A 13,838-nucleotide genomic window follows, 5' to 3' on the forward strand; every position below is an offset into this window, starting at 1 on the left:
AGCCGGAGCCAGTGCCCAGCGACGGAAGCCGGAGCAGCGAGGATGGAATGGTGGCTGCCCTATCGCGGTATTAACTGGAAGAGGAAACCTGTTGGGACTGGAAGGTGGAATGTGACAGATATCAATCAAAGTGGAGGCTACACAGACACGTACGTATGTGAAAATCAGCAGGCCCAGCTGCGGAGATCTTACTCCTTTGTGGGTGCCCATGTATACATTTTCCTGTTTCTCCTCCTCAGACACATCATGGTATAAGGTACATTATCTGTAGCACTTTGCTTTCTTTCACCATTAGGAAATAATATTCTCACACATTTCTGAATGCATACCTGGTTCACATTTGATTTAGCCACTCTACCAAAAGGCTTTGAAATAAATCACAAGAGCACAGAATCTCAGATGTGGAGGGACCGTCCAATCCACTGTACTCATTTACAAAGGACACAGGAGCATCTAGGAAATGAAACGATTTGCACAAGAGCAGAAAAGCAGGTCATGACAGAGCCAAGACCTGATACTTTCCTCACTGTAAGAAAGTTGGATTTGAAAACACATACCTGACGAATGTGCAGGAAGCAGGTTCTCAATCGGGTGGACCTGGATGTCCTGTAAACAGCCAGAAATTCTTCTGTTCTTCATCAAACTCCTGCTCCTGAAGTAAAATGAGTAGTTATATACTACATGGAATAATATCTATTTTAATGTAATTTTAAAATTATTTTTCATATTATTTATTTTGTATGCATTCACTGAACATCATCACAGCAGACAAGATGCAGTTTCCCAACCAGAGTACATTGTATTCCTGCCTTTCTGCCTCCATTTCTGCCTTTCTTGAAACTAAAAAACATATTAAAAAATACATGGAATAATATTAAGAATATTACTTTGGGACCAGCAAATGGCTGGTAGTGGTTACGTTGCTCGACTCCCACATGGCCAACCACGGTTCAAGTATCAGACCCTGTGGCTTCAAACTCACGCTGGGTGCGTGTGAATGCATGCCCAAAATCCCAAGAGGAGAATGGAGGAGAAGGGAGCAGTGTTGCCAACCCCCTGAAGGGAGATTTCTTACTTTCTGTCTCTTTCTCTCCGGCAAGCACACACACCCTTTAGCAAAAATATCTCTAAAAAAAAAAAAAAAAACTTTAACATTCTCTAAAGAAAGTTGGTATGCATGTGTGTTTTCCTTGGGAAATTTTTCATCAAGGGCAAATGATCTGGCTCGTTGAATAAGAAAGAATATTACTATTTCAAGGCATTCTAAACATGTTTAATTACACAGGATTAGCATTTATTGAGCACCACTATTCACAGGCTCTGGATACTGAGATGAACATGCAACGTGGCTTCTGGGATCCTTGAGCTTAAAGTCTAGAGAAAGAGAGAACTTAGGCAAGTAATTGCAGTAAAGTGACGAGTGCTACGAGTGTGGGATGCTGTGGTGGGCCTGGAGAATGTGAGTCCCAAGGAGTTGCAGGGTGGGCTGTCCTGGAGCAGTGACCCTGAAGGATGAGTAGGAGCTGGCCCAACAGGGGGAGCCTTGGGAAGCAGGGAACAGTGTCTCAGGCAGAGACACCAACACGTGGGAAGGCGTGGTGACAAGCATAACCACTTCACATGCAAAGAACCAAACAGGTCGGAGGATGGCAGTCTGTGACGAAAGAGAGAGCGCAAAGGGCGAGGCTGGGAGGTCCACCAGGGCCAGCTGAGGGCGACCTGTGCGCCAGTCAGAGAAGCTTGATTTCACCCTGGGTAGGAATTGTGCAGGGAAGGGTTTAAACAGGGAAGTGATCTAGGTAAATACCAATCTAAGTGAAGAGCTGCTGCACGTGCGAAGCACACTGCCTGTGAGCTCGGCGGAAGCACGCCAGGAGGAAGGGGGTCCGTCTCCAGGTGCTCTTCTTGCCCCTCTTGCCCCTCGGCCTACAAACACGCGTCCCATCTCCCTCGCGTGTGACTGGCTGCCTAGCTGTTACTCCACCTTTCTAACTGCATCTGGAAAAGGGAGCCTACTTTTTCTGCTACCAGAGAAAACGGCCTACGTCCTGCCACTCATCTAGGAATTTTCCACACAGGTGCTCCAGCTCATGGTGCGACTGGGACTGCTCGGGCAGTGGCCCGGACTGAGCCGACCTAGTGGACCCTCTGAAGTCTGCCCTGACAGGACACTCCAGCACTGTTGGCCACTCAAAGAGAGACACCATTTGTTAAAAGACTGTTGGATAAAAGCACTCCATCAACCGTAGCATATTATTTCAAACATAAATTGTCCCTGTGAATTCCTCCACAAGAACACAGAAATACAAGTAGCAATACGGAAAGGAAATACCAGTTCTCAAATATTACAGTTTCTGTATTTAGGGGTAGGAGGAAGAGGTCCCTTATTACAGTAAGTCTAAGCTAGACAAACTTATTCTTGCTACACTGTCTGGTTAAACACTGTTTAAACCCAAATAAAGAAAATGCTTGTCACATTCCTTTCAAAGAGTTTTTACTTAACCTCAGGGGAAATTTACTTTTAACTGTCAACAGTACGGATCATAATTTATAGGCAGCCAATCCAGTCTATTTTATTGCAGAACAACTGTGGCATATCATTGCCCAGGAGCAGTTCTATAATTAAGAATCTGTCAGTGTTTCCATTACCTGCAGGCATTCTTGGAGTTTGCAATTCTGTCATAAACATTCTCACAAGGCTGAAACTTCATACACAAGGTCTCAGACTGAGAGCAATTCATTTTTTTTTACAAATATGATACTTTTAAATTATAGACGTTCGCAAAAACATCTCAGGCAAATGAAAACACCCAATTTCAAAATCTTAGAAAATATTAAGAAAAGTTCTGATTTTTTGGTAACATTTTAAACTTCTGTTGATTTCCTAATTGTCAGCCTAAAAGCCAGCAGGGAATAAGATATTAGACACCAATATTCCATAGCCTAAACATTTTTTTAAAAAACATTTTTGCTGTAGGTCACATCCGCTCACTGAAGAGAGACAGACAGACAGTGAGAGAGAAAGTGAGAAATCACACCTCAGGAGCAATGGCCACATCACAATCCCTTCTCCCTTCCCCTGCTGGGACTCTGGGCATGCGGGGACATGTGCATCTGGTGTGACTTTCAAGCCACCAGGTCTGTGACTCAAACCAGTCGGCCATGTGCAAGTCCAGCACCTTAATCACCATGACACTTGCTGGCCCCAATAGGCTAAAATGTTAATGCTCACTAATTATTAATGCTTATAGTGTGATTCAGAAGTTTATATCTGTTTACAATAAAAATAAAAATAAAGCAATCTAGCATTCCTAAAACCCAAAGGAACTTGCAGATCCTCCTCTGATGAGTGTGTCGGTCTGGTGTGAATTTGGAGGAGGTTTACGTTACTCTAGGTTGCTGTAAATGTCCCAACCCCTAGTCGCCCGATTCCACTTCATCGCATTCCAAGTGTCTCATAGTCTGCCATCTATGGCACACCTGCCCACCTCACGGGCACTTCACCCACATCACCTCTATGGGTGTAACCACCTCACAGCGTGGGCAGCCACTGCTCTCGCTAGGTGACCTGACTCAATCTTTTTTACTTTAAAATAAATTATTACAAAACATATGATAGGGAGCACGTGTCTGTGTACATAAGAGAGAGAATGAGAGAGGAACAGCCTTGACAGGGACTCGTGATGGGAGAGGAACAGCCCGGACAGGGCCCTCCTCCCCAGCTCTCTAGCAGCTCGGGGACTTGGCACCCATGTGCACACCAGCATGTTCTCAGGCCCACCTGGGATCTGAGGCCGTGTCAGCATGTGGCTCCCAGCACTGCAGTCCAGTAAGTTACGGACTGCGCCACTTGGCTGGCTTTTTTTTCCTCTCCCTCTTTTTTAAAGTTTATTTATCTATTCTGTGAGACCACACACACACATACACACCCCTGACAGGCCTCATCACACTGCAATCCCCCTGCCAACCCCAACCTTTCTAGCCAGCTAGGATCATGAGCTCTTCCAGCATGTTCAGGTCAAATCAGGATCCGAACCCTAGGCCTTTCCAGTTGGCTCCAGTATCGTGTAGACGTGCCCCATCGCCTGTGCCACTGCAGCTGGGCCGACTTCACTTAATCCTAATGACAAATCTCTGTAGAACAAGCACGTGTGACTGTCCATTTTACAGAGAAGACAAATGAAGCCCGGAGATGCTAGGTCACTTGCCCACGCTCACCCTGAGCCGACTAGAACCAGGTTTCTGATACCGGAGCCATGACCTTGTCCCTACCCTCCGCTGCAGGCTGTACAGACATGCTCCTTCACTCAAGGAGCTCAGATCTGTTTGAAGGCTGTTGTTTGTATTTCTTTCAGGACAATGCTTTGTGTCTTAGCAATGCCTTATTGTAGCTTAGCAGTTAGAATATTGCAAAGAAAGCAAAAACAATAGGGAAAAGGTCACTCCACGGTGCAGTGTTTCCGTTTGTGTGTGTGTGTGTTGTGTATTTTTTTTTACAAGGTCTTGAGACGTCATGATCATCCTGCCTCAGCACCTAGAGTAGCTGGGACCACAGGTACACAACCTCCTGCCAGGCTTTCTAGAGAGGGTTGGGAATCAAACCAGGTCTCCCAGGTGGCCTCAGCCTGCCAAGCAGCAGCGCACAGCACGTTACCGTGACTGGGCTCAAAGCGGTTCCATCTCTCAGAGAATTATGAATGAGTTCAAAATTATGAATGCGTTTAAAATAACTGGCCCCATAAAGAGTAGTAGAGTACTATGCCTAGGGAGCTGGGTCCTACACAGTCGACTAGGACTCCAATTCCGGCCCAGCAGATTGAAAAATATGCTGGCCACGTACTTGTGTGCGTGCACCAAGTCCCGATGGGATGGAGAAATACAGGAGATGGCACGGCAACGGTGCAGTGTTTCCGTTTGTGTGTGTGTGTGTTGTGTATTTTTTTTTACAAGGTCTTGAGACGTCATGATCATCCTGCCTCAGCACCTAGAGTAGCTGGGACCACAGGTACACAACCTCCTGCCAGGCTTTCTAGAGAGGGTTGGGAATCAAACCAGGTCTCCCAGGTGGCCTCAGCCTGCCAAGCAGCAGCGCACAGCACGTTACCGTGACTGGGCTCAAAGCGGTTCCATCTCTCAGAGAATTATGAATGAGTTCAAAATTATGAATGCGTTTAAAATAACTGGCCCCATAAAGAGTAGTAGAGTACTATGCCTAGGGAGCTGGGTCCTACACAGTCGACTAGGACTCCAATTCCGGCCCAGCAGATTGAAAAATATGCTGGCCACGTACTTGTGTGCGTGCACCAAGTCCCGATGGGATGGAGAAATACAGGAGATGGCACGGCAACAACCCACAGACAGATGCTTGCTCTCTCTCTCATGTGACCTCTGGCAATTAAACAAAGTCTGTATGTTCAAAACAAGAAAGACCTAAAAATGGCTTGAAAACTCAATGAGATTCTGACCTTTGGCTGAAGGCAATGTAAAACACCAAAAAATAATTATTTTAAACAGAAAGATGCTGCTCTTTCACATGCAAGGGGGAGGCGATATGCACAGCAGTTAAGAAAACCAGGAGCTCTGGAAGCACCGGAACCTGGATTTGAGTGGCAGCACTTCCACCTGTCAGCTCTGGTTTTGAATGAGTCGCCAAACCTTGTCAAAGCCTCAGTTTCTTCATCTATAAAATGAGGGTAACAGCAGCACCTGCTTCATAGATCTATGGTACTAAATGAGGTGTTTAGCAAGCATTCAATAGAAGTTCCTTTGTTTGTTTGTTTGTTTACTTATTTATTTCTTCCATAAGAGAGAGAGGCACCCCCAGTTGGGTCTTCATGCTCTGGTGCAGCCCAGCCTCAGCCAGCCAGCATCACAGGTGTGAGTGCATGCTTGGGGCATACAGGGAGGCCTTGGGATGCGAACCTGGCCCTGCCATGTGGCTTCAGCCTGGAGGAGCACTGCCTCAGTGCTGCACCACTGCACTGGCCTCAGTGAGAGTTCTTGCTTGTGACGTTTCTGTGGAGGGATGAGCGCTATCAGCCCTTACAACCTGCACATCCCTAGATCCCTCCCTCGAAGTGCTAGACCCAAATATACAGATGATGGCCCCGGGAACCTCAGACTCCTCAAGTTCTAAAGCAAACTCATTTCACCCTCCCCCCTGGGGCACCCCTTTCCCCCAGTCAGTCCCCAGCTTAAAACCAGGAGTCCTCCTTGAGCCCTGCGCTGTCTCAACCCCACAACTAGTCACCAAGGCTCACTGATTCTGCATCTTCAACTTGTGTCACACCGACTCTCCTCCCAGTCCTTCTGCCTGTCTTTGGATTAGGTCTTTATCAACAGCTTCTGCTTCTACTTTTCTAAATTTCTGGCCTGAGGATAGGCAAGCATTTTTTATTCTTTGCTTCCTCGAGACATGGCAGACAATAGTCACTAGAGAGATCTTTGTTTAAAACCAAACTAAGCAGGGCTGGTTCCACATCCTAGTTGGTTAGGGGAACTGAATACCATGTGGCCGACCACAGTTTGAATCCTGTCCTTCACAGCCTGAAAAACACACCAGGTGTGTGTGCGTGCACCCAAGATCCCAAGAGGATGGAAAAAAGAAAAAGAAAGGATTGTGGTGTGACCACATCCCACTGGGGGGATGCTTTCTCCTTCACCCTGCCTCTCCCTCTCTGAATAATGCATGTGCTCTCTGGCAATTAAAAAATACACAAGGGGGACCAGCAGTTGGTGTAATGGCTATGTCACTGAATTCCCATGTAGTCAACTGTGGTTTGAGTCCCAGACCAAGTGGCTTCAACTCATGCCGGGTACATGTGCGTGCATGCCCAAGATCCTGGGAGAAGAATGGAGGAGAAGGGATTGCGGCGTGGCCATCTGCCTGGGAGGGGATTTCTCCCTTTCTGTCTCTCTTGCTGTCTCAGTCTTTCTGGCAAGCACACATGCTCTATAGCAAAAACTTCTCCAAAAAAAAAAAAAAAAAAAATACACAAGGAAAACAAAAACAAGGGACTAAATTGGTTCTAAGACCAAGGGCTTTCTAAGATACCATTTGCCTCTCTATAATGTACGCATCTTAGGTCTAAGCAGAACAAATTATTCCTTGAAAAGCCATCTATTCACTGTGTTAATAAACGGTATGTCGTACACAGAAGTCTCCCATGACCATGATTGATTCTTTGTGGTGCTCACACTAACTGCACTGCATTTAAAATTCTATAACTTGCAATAAAATATCATAGAATATGCCAAGTTTTTGAGAAAGGGTAATTTAAAAGTAATAAAGACTGTTCATTTTTATAGGAGATTAGATTTATACTACTCTGAGTTGCTCTTAAGATGTCTTTGACGAAATATTGAACATTCCGGTCCCTTTTCTAAATGACTGATAAACAATGCAATGCCTCAGTGCTGTAGTTTGACCACTAATACATTAGTCCTCATATTTCTGAGTTCCCCTCACATGCATATCCATCAAGACAATAGTTCTTTTCAGATAAGGAAATGATAGGTGTATACACCCAGACCAAGAAAACCAATAACGAAAATGTCTTTACCTCCTTCTAGAAAATGAAGAAACTGGTGCGTTTGTAACATCAGGTTCCCATTCATCTTCAGGATCACAAAAAACTTCTTCACCCCTGTTACTGCCGTTATTCTAAGACCCACAAAGTATATAGTTTTCATTAATTATGGGCGAGAAAAAAATGCTTAGCAACTCAGAAAAAAGTTTAAATACTTTGATATATTTAAAACATAAAATTGAGAAAATTACAAGTTGTCTGATAAAAGCCTAAAAAATCCTATTTCTGGGCTGGCAGGTGGCATGGTGACTAAGGTTCTGGACTCACATGTGGTCAACCACAGTTTGAGTACTGGATCTGGTGGCTTGCTTTCTCACTTTCCCGCTATCGTTGGTTAAACTTAAAAAAATGATAATATTAATAATAACAATAAAAACATTCTTTTTAAAAAAATCACATTCCTGATGAAATTAATCAGTGTTCACATACCAAAAAATCACATTTATCTCCACTAATATGTAAAATTAATATGTGTCGATTTAAAAATATTTTTGAAAACACTACTGAAAGGGGAACAGCAGGTAGCATAATGGTTAGTTATATGGTTGGACTCTCGTGTAGTCAATTGCAGTTTGAGTTCTGGACTTGGTGGCTTAAAATTCACACTGGGTGCATGGGAGTGCATGCCCAAAATCCTGAAAGGAGAATGGAGGAAAAGGGACTGTGGCGTGGCCATCTCCCCCGGGTTGTGATTTCTCACTTTCTGTGTCTCTGGCACATATGCCCTATAGCAAAAATGTTTCTTAAAAAAAAAAAAAACGGGGGCCGGCACGTGGCATGGTGTTTAAGGTGCTGGACTCCCACTTGGCCAACTGTGGTTCGAGTTTCGGACCTGGGAGCTTGCTTTCCCACTCTCCCTCTCTCTTTCTGGTTGAATTAAAAAATAATAATAATAAGTGAAATAAAATAATTCTTAAAAAAAAACACTACTGAAGGAAAAAAGAAGAAAACCTAAACACATCATGCTAGGGATTAAAATAAAAAAGAGCTATTAATAAAAGGAACAGAAATCATTAAGTAATTCAAAAACAATAAACTTGATGTTTAGAAAACATTTTTAAATAAAAACAAAAGCAATAAAATCCTTGAGGAAGAAAAAAAAAGAATAATCTGTCAATGTTAAGATGTAACCACTTCCTGGGACCATCAAAGGGCCAAATGGTTATGCTGCTGGGGTAATTTCACGCTTTCTATCTCTGTCTCTCTGACAAGCACACGGACCCTATATTAAAAAATTCCTTGTGACTGGCAAGTGGCGTGGTGGTTTAAAGTGCTGGACTCTTACATGGCCGACCGTGGTTCAAATCCCGAAAATAGTGGCTTGATTTCTCACTTTCCCTTTCTCTCTGTCTGATCAAACTGGAAAATAACAATCATGAAGTTAAATAATTCTTTTAAAAAAAACTCCCTAAAAAATAAAGTAACTACTTCCTGATTATTTATAAATAGATCATGATAATAACCAATATTCTAATTTAAATATTTTAAATAATATCAATTAAAACTCTAGCAAAATTCCATATAGAGCTTGATGCAGAGAGGATATAACTATATTTTTAAAAAGTAAAAGAACTGCAGTGAATAGCTAAAAGTAAAGAGTAAGTTAAATGAGAGGTTAACTCATCCACTAGGTTTTGTTTTGTTTTATTTATTTATTTATTTATTTATTGGTAGAAGTTTTTGCCCTAGGGTGTGTGTGCTCACTGGATAGAGAGACACAGAGATAGTAAGAGAGAAAATAAAAAATCTCCCTCCGAGAGGATGGCCACTCCACAATCCCTTCTCTTCTATTCTCCTCCTGGAATCTTGGGCACACATGGACATGTGCCCAGCATGAGTCTCAAGCCACCAGGTCCAGTACTCAAACTGCAATCCACCATGTGGGAGTCCAGCAACTTAACTGCTATGCTACCTGCTGGTCCCATTTTATTTTTACCTATCAGAAAATGCATGTGCTCCCCAGAAAGAGACAGAGAGAAAGGGAGAAAAGGAATGTACTTTCAAAGGGTGTGATCACATCACAATCTCATCTCCACCATTTGTGCATTCTGTCAGAATCTGAGACATGCATGTACATGTGTGCCTAACGTGTTTTTCAACCTGCTTAGACCAGTGTTCAAACTGTAGTTGTCTGTGTGGATCCAGGCACCTTAACCACCAGGCCATAGGGCTGGCCTACTGACTAAGTTATTTTTTAAAATTAATTAAATTATTATTTATTTTATCTTAGAGGTTTTTGCTATAGGACATGTGAGCTTGCCAGAAAGACAGAGGGAGAGAGAGACACAGAAAGTGAGAAATCACCCCCCAGGGGGGATGGCCACGTTGCAATCCCTTCTCCTCCATTCTCCTCTTAGGATCTTGGGCACGCATGCACATATGCCCAGCATGAGTTTAAGCCACCAGGTCCGGGACTCGAACAGCGGTTGACTACATGGGAGTCCAGCGACATAGCCATTACGCCAACTGCTGGTCCCATTATTATTACTTTTTAATTTTGCTATAGGGTATGTGGGCTCACCAGAAAGAAATAGCAAGAGAGAGAGACAACGAACAAAAGCAATAAAATCCTTGAGGAAGAAAAAAAAAGAATAATCTGTCAATGTTAAGATGTAACCACTTCCTGGGACCATCAAAGGGCCAAATGGTTATGCTGCTGGGGTAATTTCACGCTTTCTATCTCTGTCTCTCTGACAAGCACACGGACCCTATATTAAAAAATTCCTTGTGACTGGCAAGTGGCGTGGTGGTTTAAAGTGCTGGACTCTTACATGGCCGACCGTGGTTCAAATCCCGAAAATAGTGGCTTGATTTCTCACTTTCCCTTTCTCTCTGTCTGATCAAACTGGAAAATAACAATCATGAAGTTAAATAATTCTTTTAAAAAAAACTCCCTAAAAAATAAAGTAACTACTTCCTGATTATTTATAAATAGATCATGATAATAACCAATATTCTAATTTAAATATTTTAAATAATATCAATTAAAACTCTAGCAAAATTCCATATAGAGCTTGATGCAGAGAGGATATAACTATATTTTTAAAAAGTAAAAGAACTGCAGTGAATAGCTAAAAGTAAAGAGTAAGTTAAATGAGAGGTTAACTCATCCACTAGGTTTTGTTTTGTTTTATTTATTTATTTATTTATTTATTGGTAGAAGTTTTTGCCCTAGGGTGTGTGTGCTCACTGGATAGAGAGACACAGAGATAGTAAGAGAGAAAATAAAAAATCTCCCTCCGAGAGGATGGCCACTCCACAATCCCTTCTCTTCTATTCTCCTCCTGGAATCTTGGGCACACATGGACATGTGCCCAGCATGAGTCTCAAGCCACCAGGTCCAGTACTCAAACTGCAATCCACCATGTGGGAGTCCAGCAACTTAACTGCTATGCTACCTGCTGGTCCCATTTTATTTTTACCTATCAGAAAATGCATGTGCTCCCCAGAAAGAGACAGAGAGAAAGGGAGAAAAGGAATGTACTTTCAAAGGGTGTGATCACATCACAATCTCATCTCCACCATTTGTGCATTCTGTCAGAATCTGAGACATGCATGTACATGTGTGCCTAACGTGTTTTTCAACCTGCTTAGACCAGTGTTCAAACTGTAGTTGTCTGTGTGGATCCAGGCACCTTAACCACCAGGCCATAGGGCTGGCCTACTGACTAAGTTATTTTTTAAAATTAATTAAATTATTATTTATTTTATCTTAGAGGTTTTTGCTATAGGACATGTGAGCTTGCCAGAAAGACAGAGGGAGAGAGAGACACAGAAAGTGAGAAATCACCCCCCAGGGGGGATGGCCACGTTGCAATCCCTTCTCCTCCATTCTCCTCTTAGGATCTTGGGCACGCATGCACATATGCCCAGCATGAGTTTAAGCCACCAGGTCCGGGACTCGAACAGCGGTTGACTACATGGGAGTCCAGCGACATAGCCATTACGCCAACTGCTGGTCCCATTATTATTACTTTTTAATTTTGCTATAGGGTATGTGGGCTCACCAGAAAGAAATAGCAAGAGAGAGAGACAACGCAAGCCACCAGGTCCAGGACTCAAATCCCAGTCGGCCATGTGAGAGTGCCTTCAAGTGCCCTTGACTAGGTTTTAATGTATATGCCAAGGAAAGAATGAGCAGGTGACCTCAACAATGTTTTTGCTGTTCTGAATACACAAGGAACATACATTCATTATAGAAAATTTAGAAATTTTATTAATACATTTAAACATAAGAAAAAATTATAATTACTCACAAACCCATCATTTAGATATAAACATTATCAATGCTTTGATATGATTCTTTTCTGTCTTTTTGGATTTTCTATTTCTATTTCTTGCATTCCTGGAATAAACCCTATTTGGTAAGTATTCTTTGAATATAGTTTTAGGTTTGATTTACTCACATTTCTTTCAGGATTTTTATAACTGTGTTCATATCAGATTGGTTTGAAATTATCTTCTGAGTCATCATTTCAATTTTTGTGGCCTTTGTTTTTAATCAGAGCTATTCTAGCATCGTCAGATGAACTGTGACTTTTTTCATTTTTTTCTATGTTCTAGAATTATTTAAACAGAATAGAACTGATCTATTCCTGGAAGTTTAAAAGATCTTATTTATAAAACTGACTAGAATCAGTACCGTTTTTCTTTTTTGAAGCTAGTTTGTTGAAAATTTTCAAATTATTACATAGTTATTCATCTATTAATCAGCTTTCATAATCTGTCTTTTTCTAGAAAGTCTTTACTTACTGAAAACTACCAAATTTATTAGCATGAAGTTTTACAGGTAACATAGTTTTTCCAAATTTCTTTCCTGAGAATGTCACTTTTTAATTTTTTTCCTAAAATCATATAAAGAGGGGACCACCAGGTGTTATAGTGTTTAAGTTACTGGACATTCCCACATGGCTGATCACAGTTCGAGTCCCAGACCTGGTGACTTGCTTTCTCTCTCTCTCTCTCTCTCTCTCTCGTCAAATTTAAATAAATGAATTTATAAATAAAATAAATCGTTATTTTAAAAAATACTTATAATGACTTTAATAAAATCCCAAACCTCATAAAGTTCTTTCATGGCTGCAAGTTTAGATTCAAACTTTTCCAGACTCCAAAAAGTTGAGATCCCTAGTTGCAGGTTACGAACCCGAATGGAAGTGTCGGGACCACCTTTACCTGATACATCATGTCTGAAAGAAAGACAAAGGAAAACATTTTCCTGAAGCATTCACAACCATTTACAGCAAGAATTTTCTGTACTAGAATAACTTCCATAAAAATTCAGTCCACTGACAAAATCTTTCCATAACTAAACATTATTATTATAGATATAGTCATCTCTAGTATATATCATATAATAACTTATGTACAAATTTTTTTGAGATGTTTTAGTTATAAAGCACATGCGCTCACTAGAAATACAGAGACAGAGATTCAGAAAGAGAGAAATCATCCCCCGGGGGGATGGCCGCACTGCAATCCCTTCTCCTCCATTCTCCTCTTGGGATCTTGGGCACGCATGCACATGCACCCAGTGTGAGTTTAAGCCACCAGGTCCAGGACTCGAACCACGGTCGACTACATGGGGGTCCAGCAACATAGCCAATATACCAACTGATGGTCCCCTTATATACAAATTTTAATAGGGTAAGCCCCATAGGCTGTTAGATCCCACATGGCTGACCACGTGGTTAGAATCCTGGCCTCAGAAGCCTGAGAAATGTGCCAGTGCATGCCCCAAACGTGTTTGTGTGCCCCAAATCCTGACAAGATGGAGAAATGGAGAAGGGAAAATGAGAAATCCCCACCACTACCCCTGGGGGAATGGCCATGCCGCAATCCCTTCTCCAGTCTCCTCTCGGGATCTTGGGCATGCATGCACACGCACGCTGCATGAATTTCAAGTCACTGGGTCCGGGACGCTTACCGTAGTCAGCCATGGGAGTTCAGTGATATGACCACTACACCATCTGCTGGCCTCAAATACATAATTCTTCAAAAAAGAAAATGTGGAATACTGGCTCGGCCACAGTGTGCAAGCGGGACGGCACCCTGTGCAATGGCTGAGCCTGCTCGGGAGATCTGGGTTCAGTTCCCAGCCCGATGGGAACAGGCCAGGCACAGTGGCATGTGCCTGGGGTCCTGGCTAGCTGGGAGGCTGGAGCAGAAAGGATCCTGATATGGTAAGACCCTGTAACAACCTCCTATCTCTCCCCCATCTCTCTGTCTCTTTCTCTTAACCTCTGGTAC

General features: G+C 42.6%; 1 protein-coding gene across 1 annotated transcript in view; it reads right to left on the reverse strand.

Moving 5' to 3' along the window:
- KIF14 (kinesin family member 14) overlaps window positions 1-13,838 on the reverse strand; it is an 81,740-nt gene that overhangs the window by 17,076 nt on the left and 50,826 nt on the right. The window contains exons 21-23 of the mRNA XM_014590493.2: window positions 12,649-12,778; window positions 7,563-7,663; window positions 558-652 (exon numbers count right to left, since the gene is read on the reverse strand). Of these exons, the coding sequence (XP_014445979.1) occupies window positions 558-652; window positions 7,563-7,663; window positions 12,649-12,778 (326 nt within the window). The remainder of the gene's footprint in view (window positions 1-557; window positions 653-7,562; window positions 7,664-12,648; window positions 12,779-13,838) is intronic.

The sequence above is a fragment of the Tupaia chinensis genome, unplaced genomic scaffold (genome assembly GCF_000334495.1).
Source record: "Tupaia chinensis unplaced genomic scaffold, TupChi_1.0 Scaffold000453_1, whole genome shotgun sequence".
NCBI classification, from domain to species: domain Eukaryota; kingdom Metazoa; phylum Chordata; class Mammalia; order Scandentia; family Tupaiidae; genus Tupaia; species Tupaia belangeri.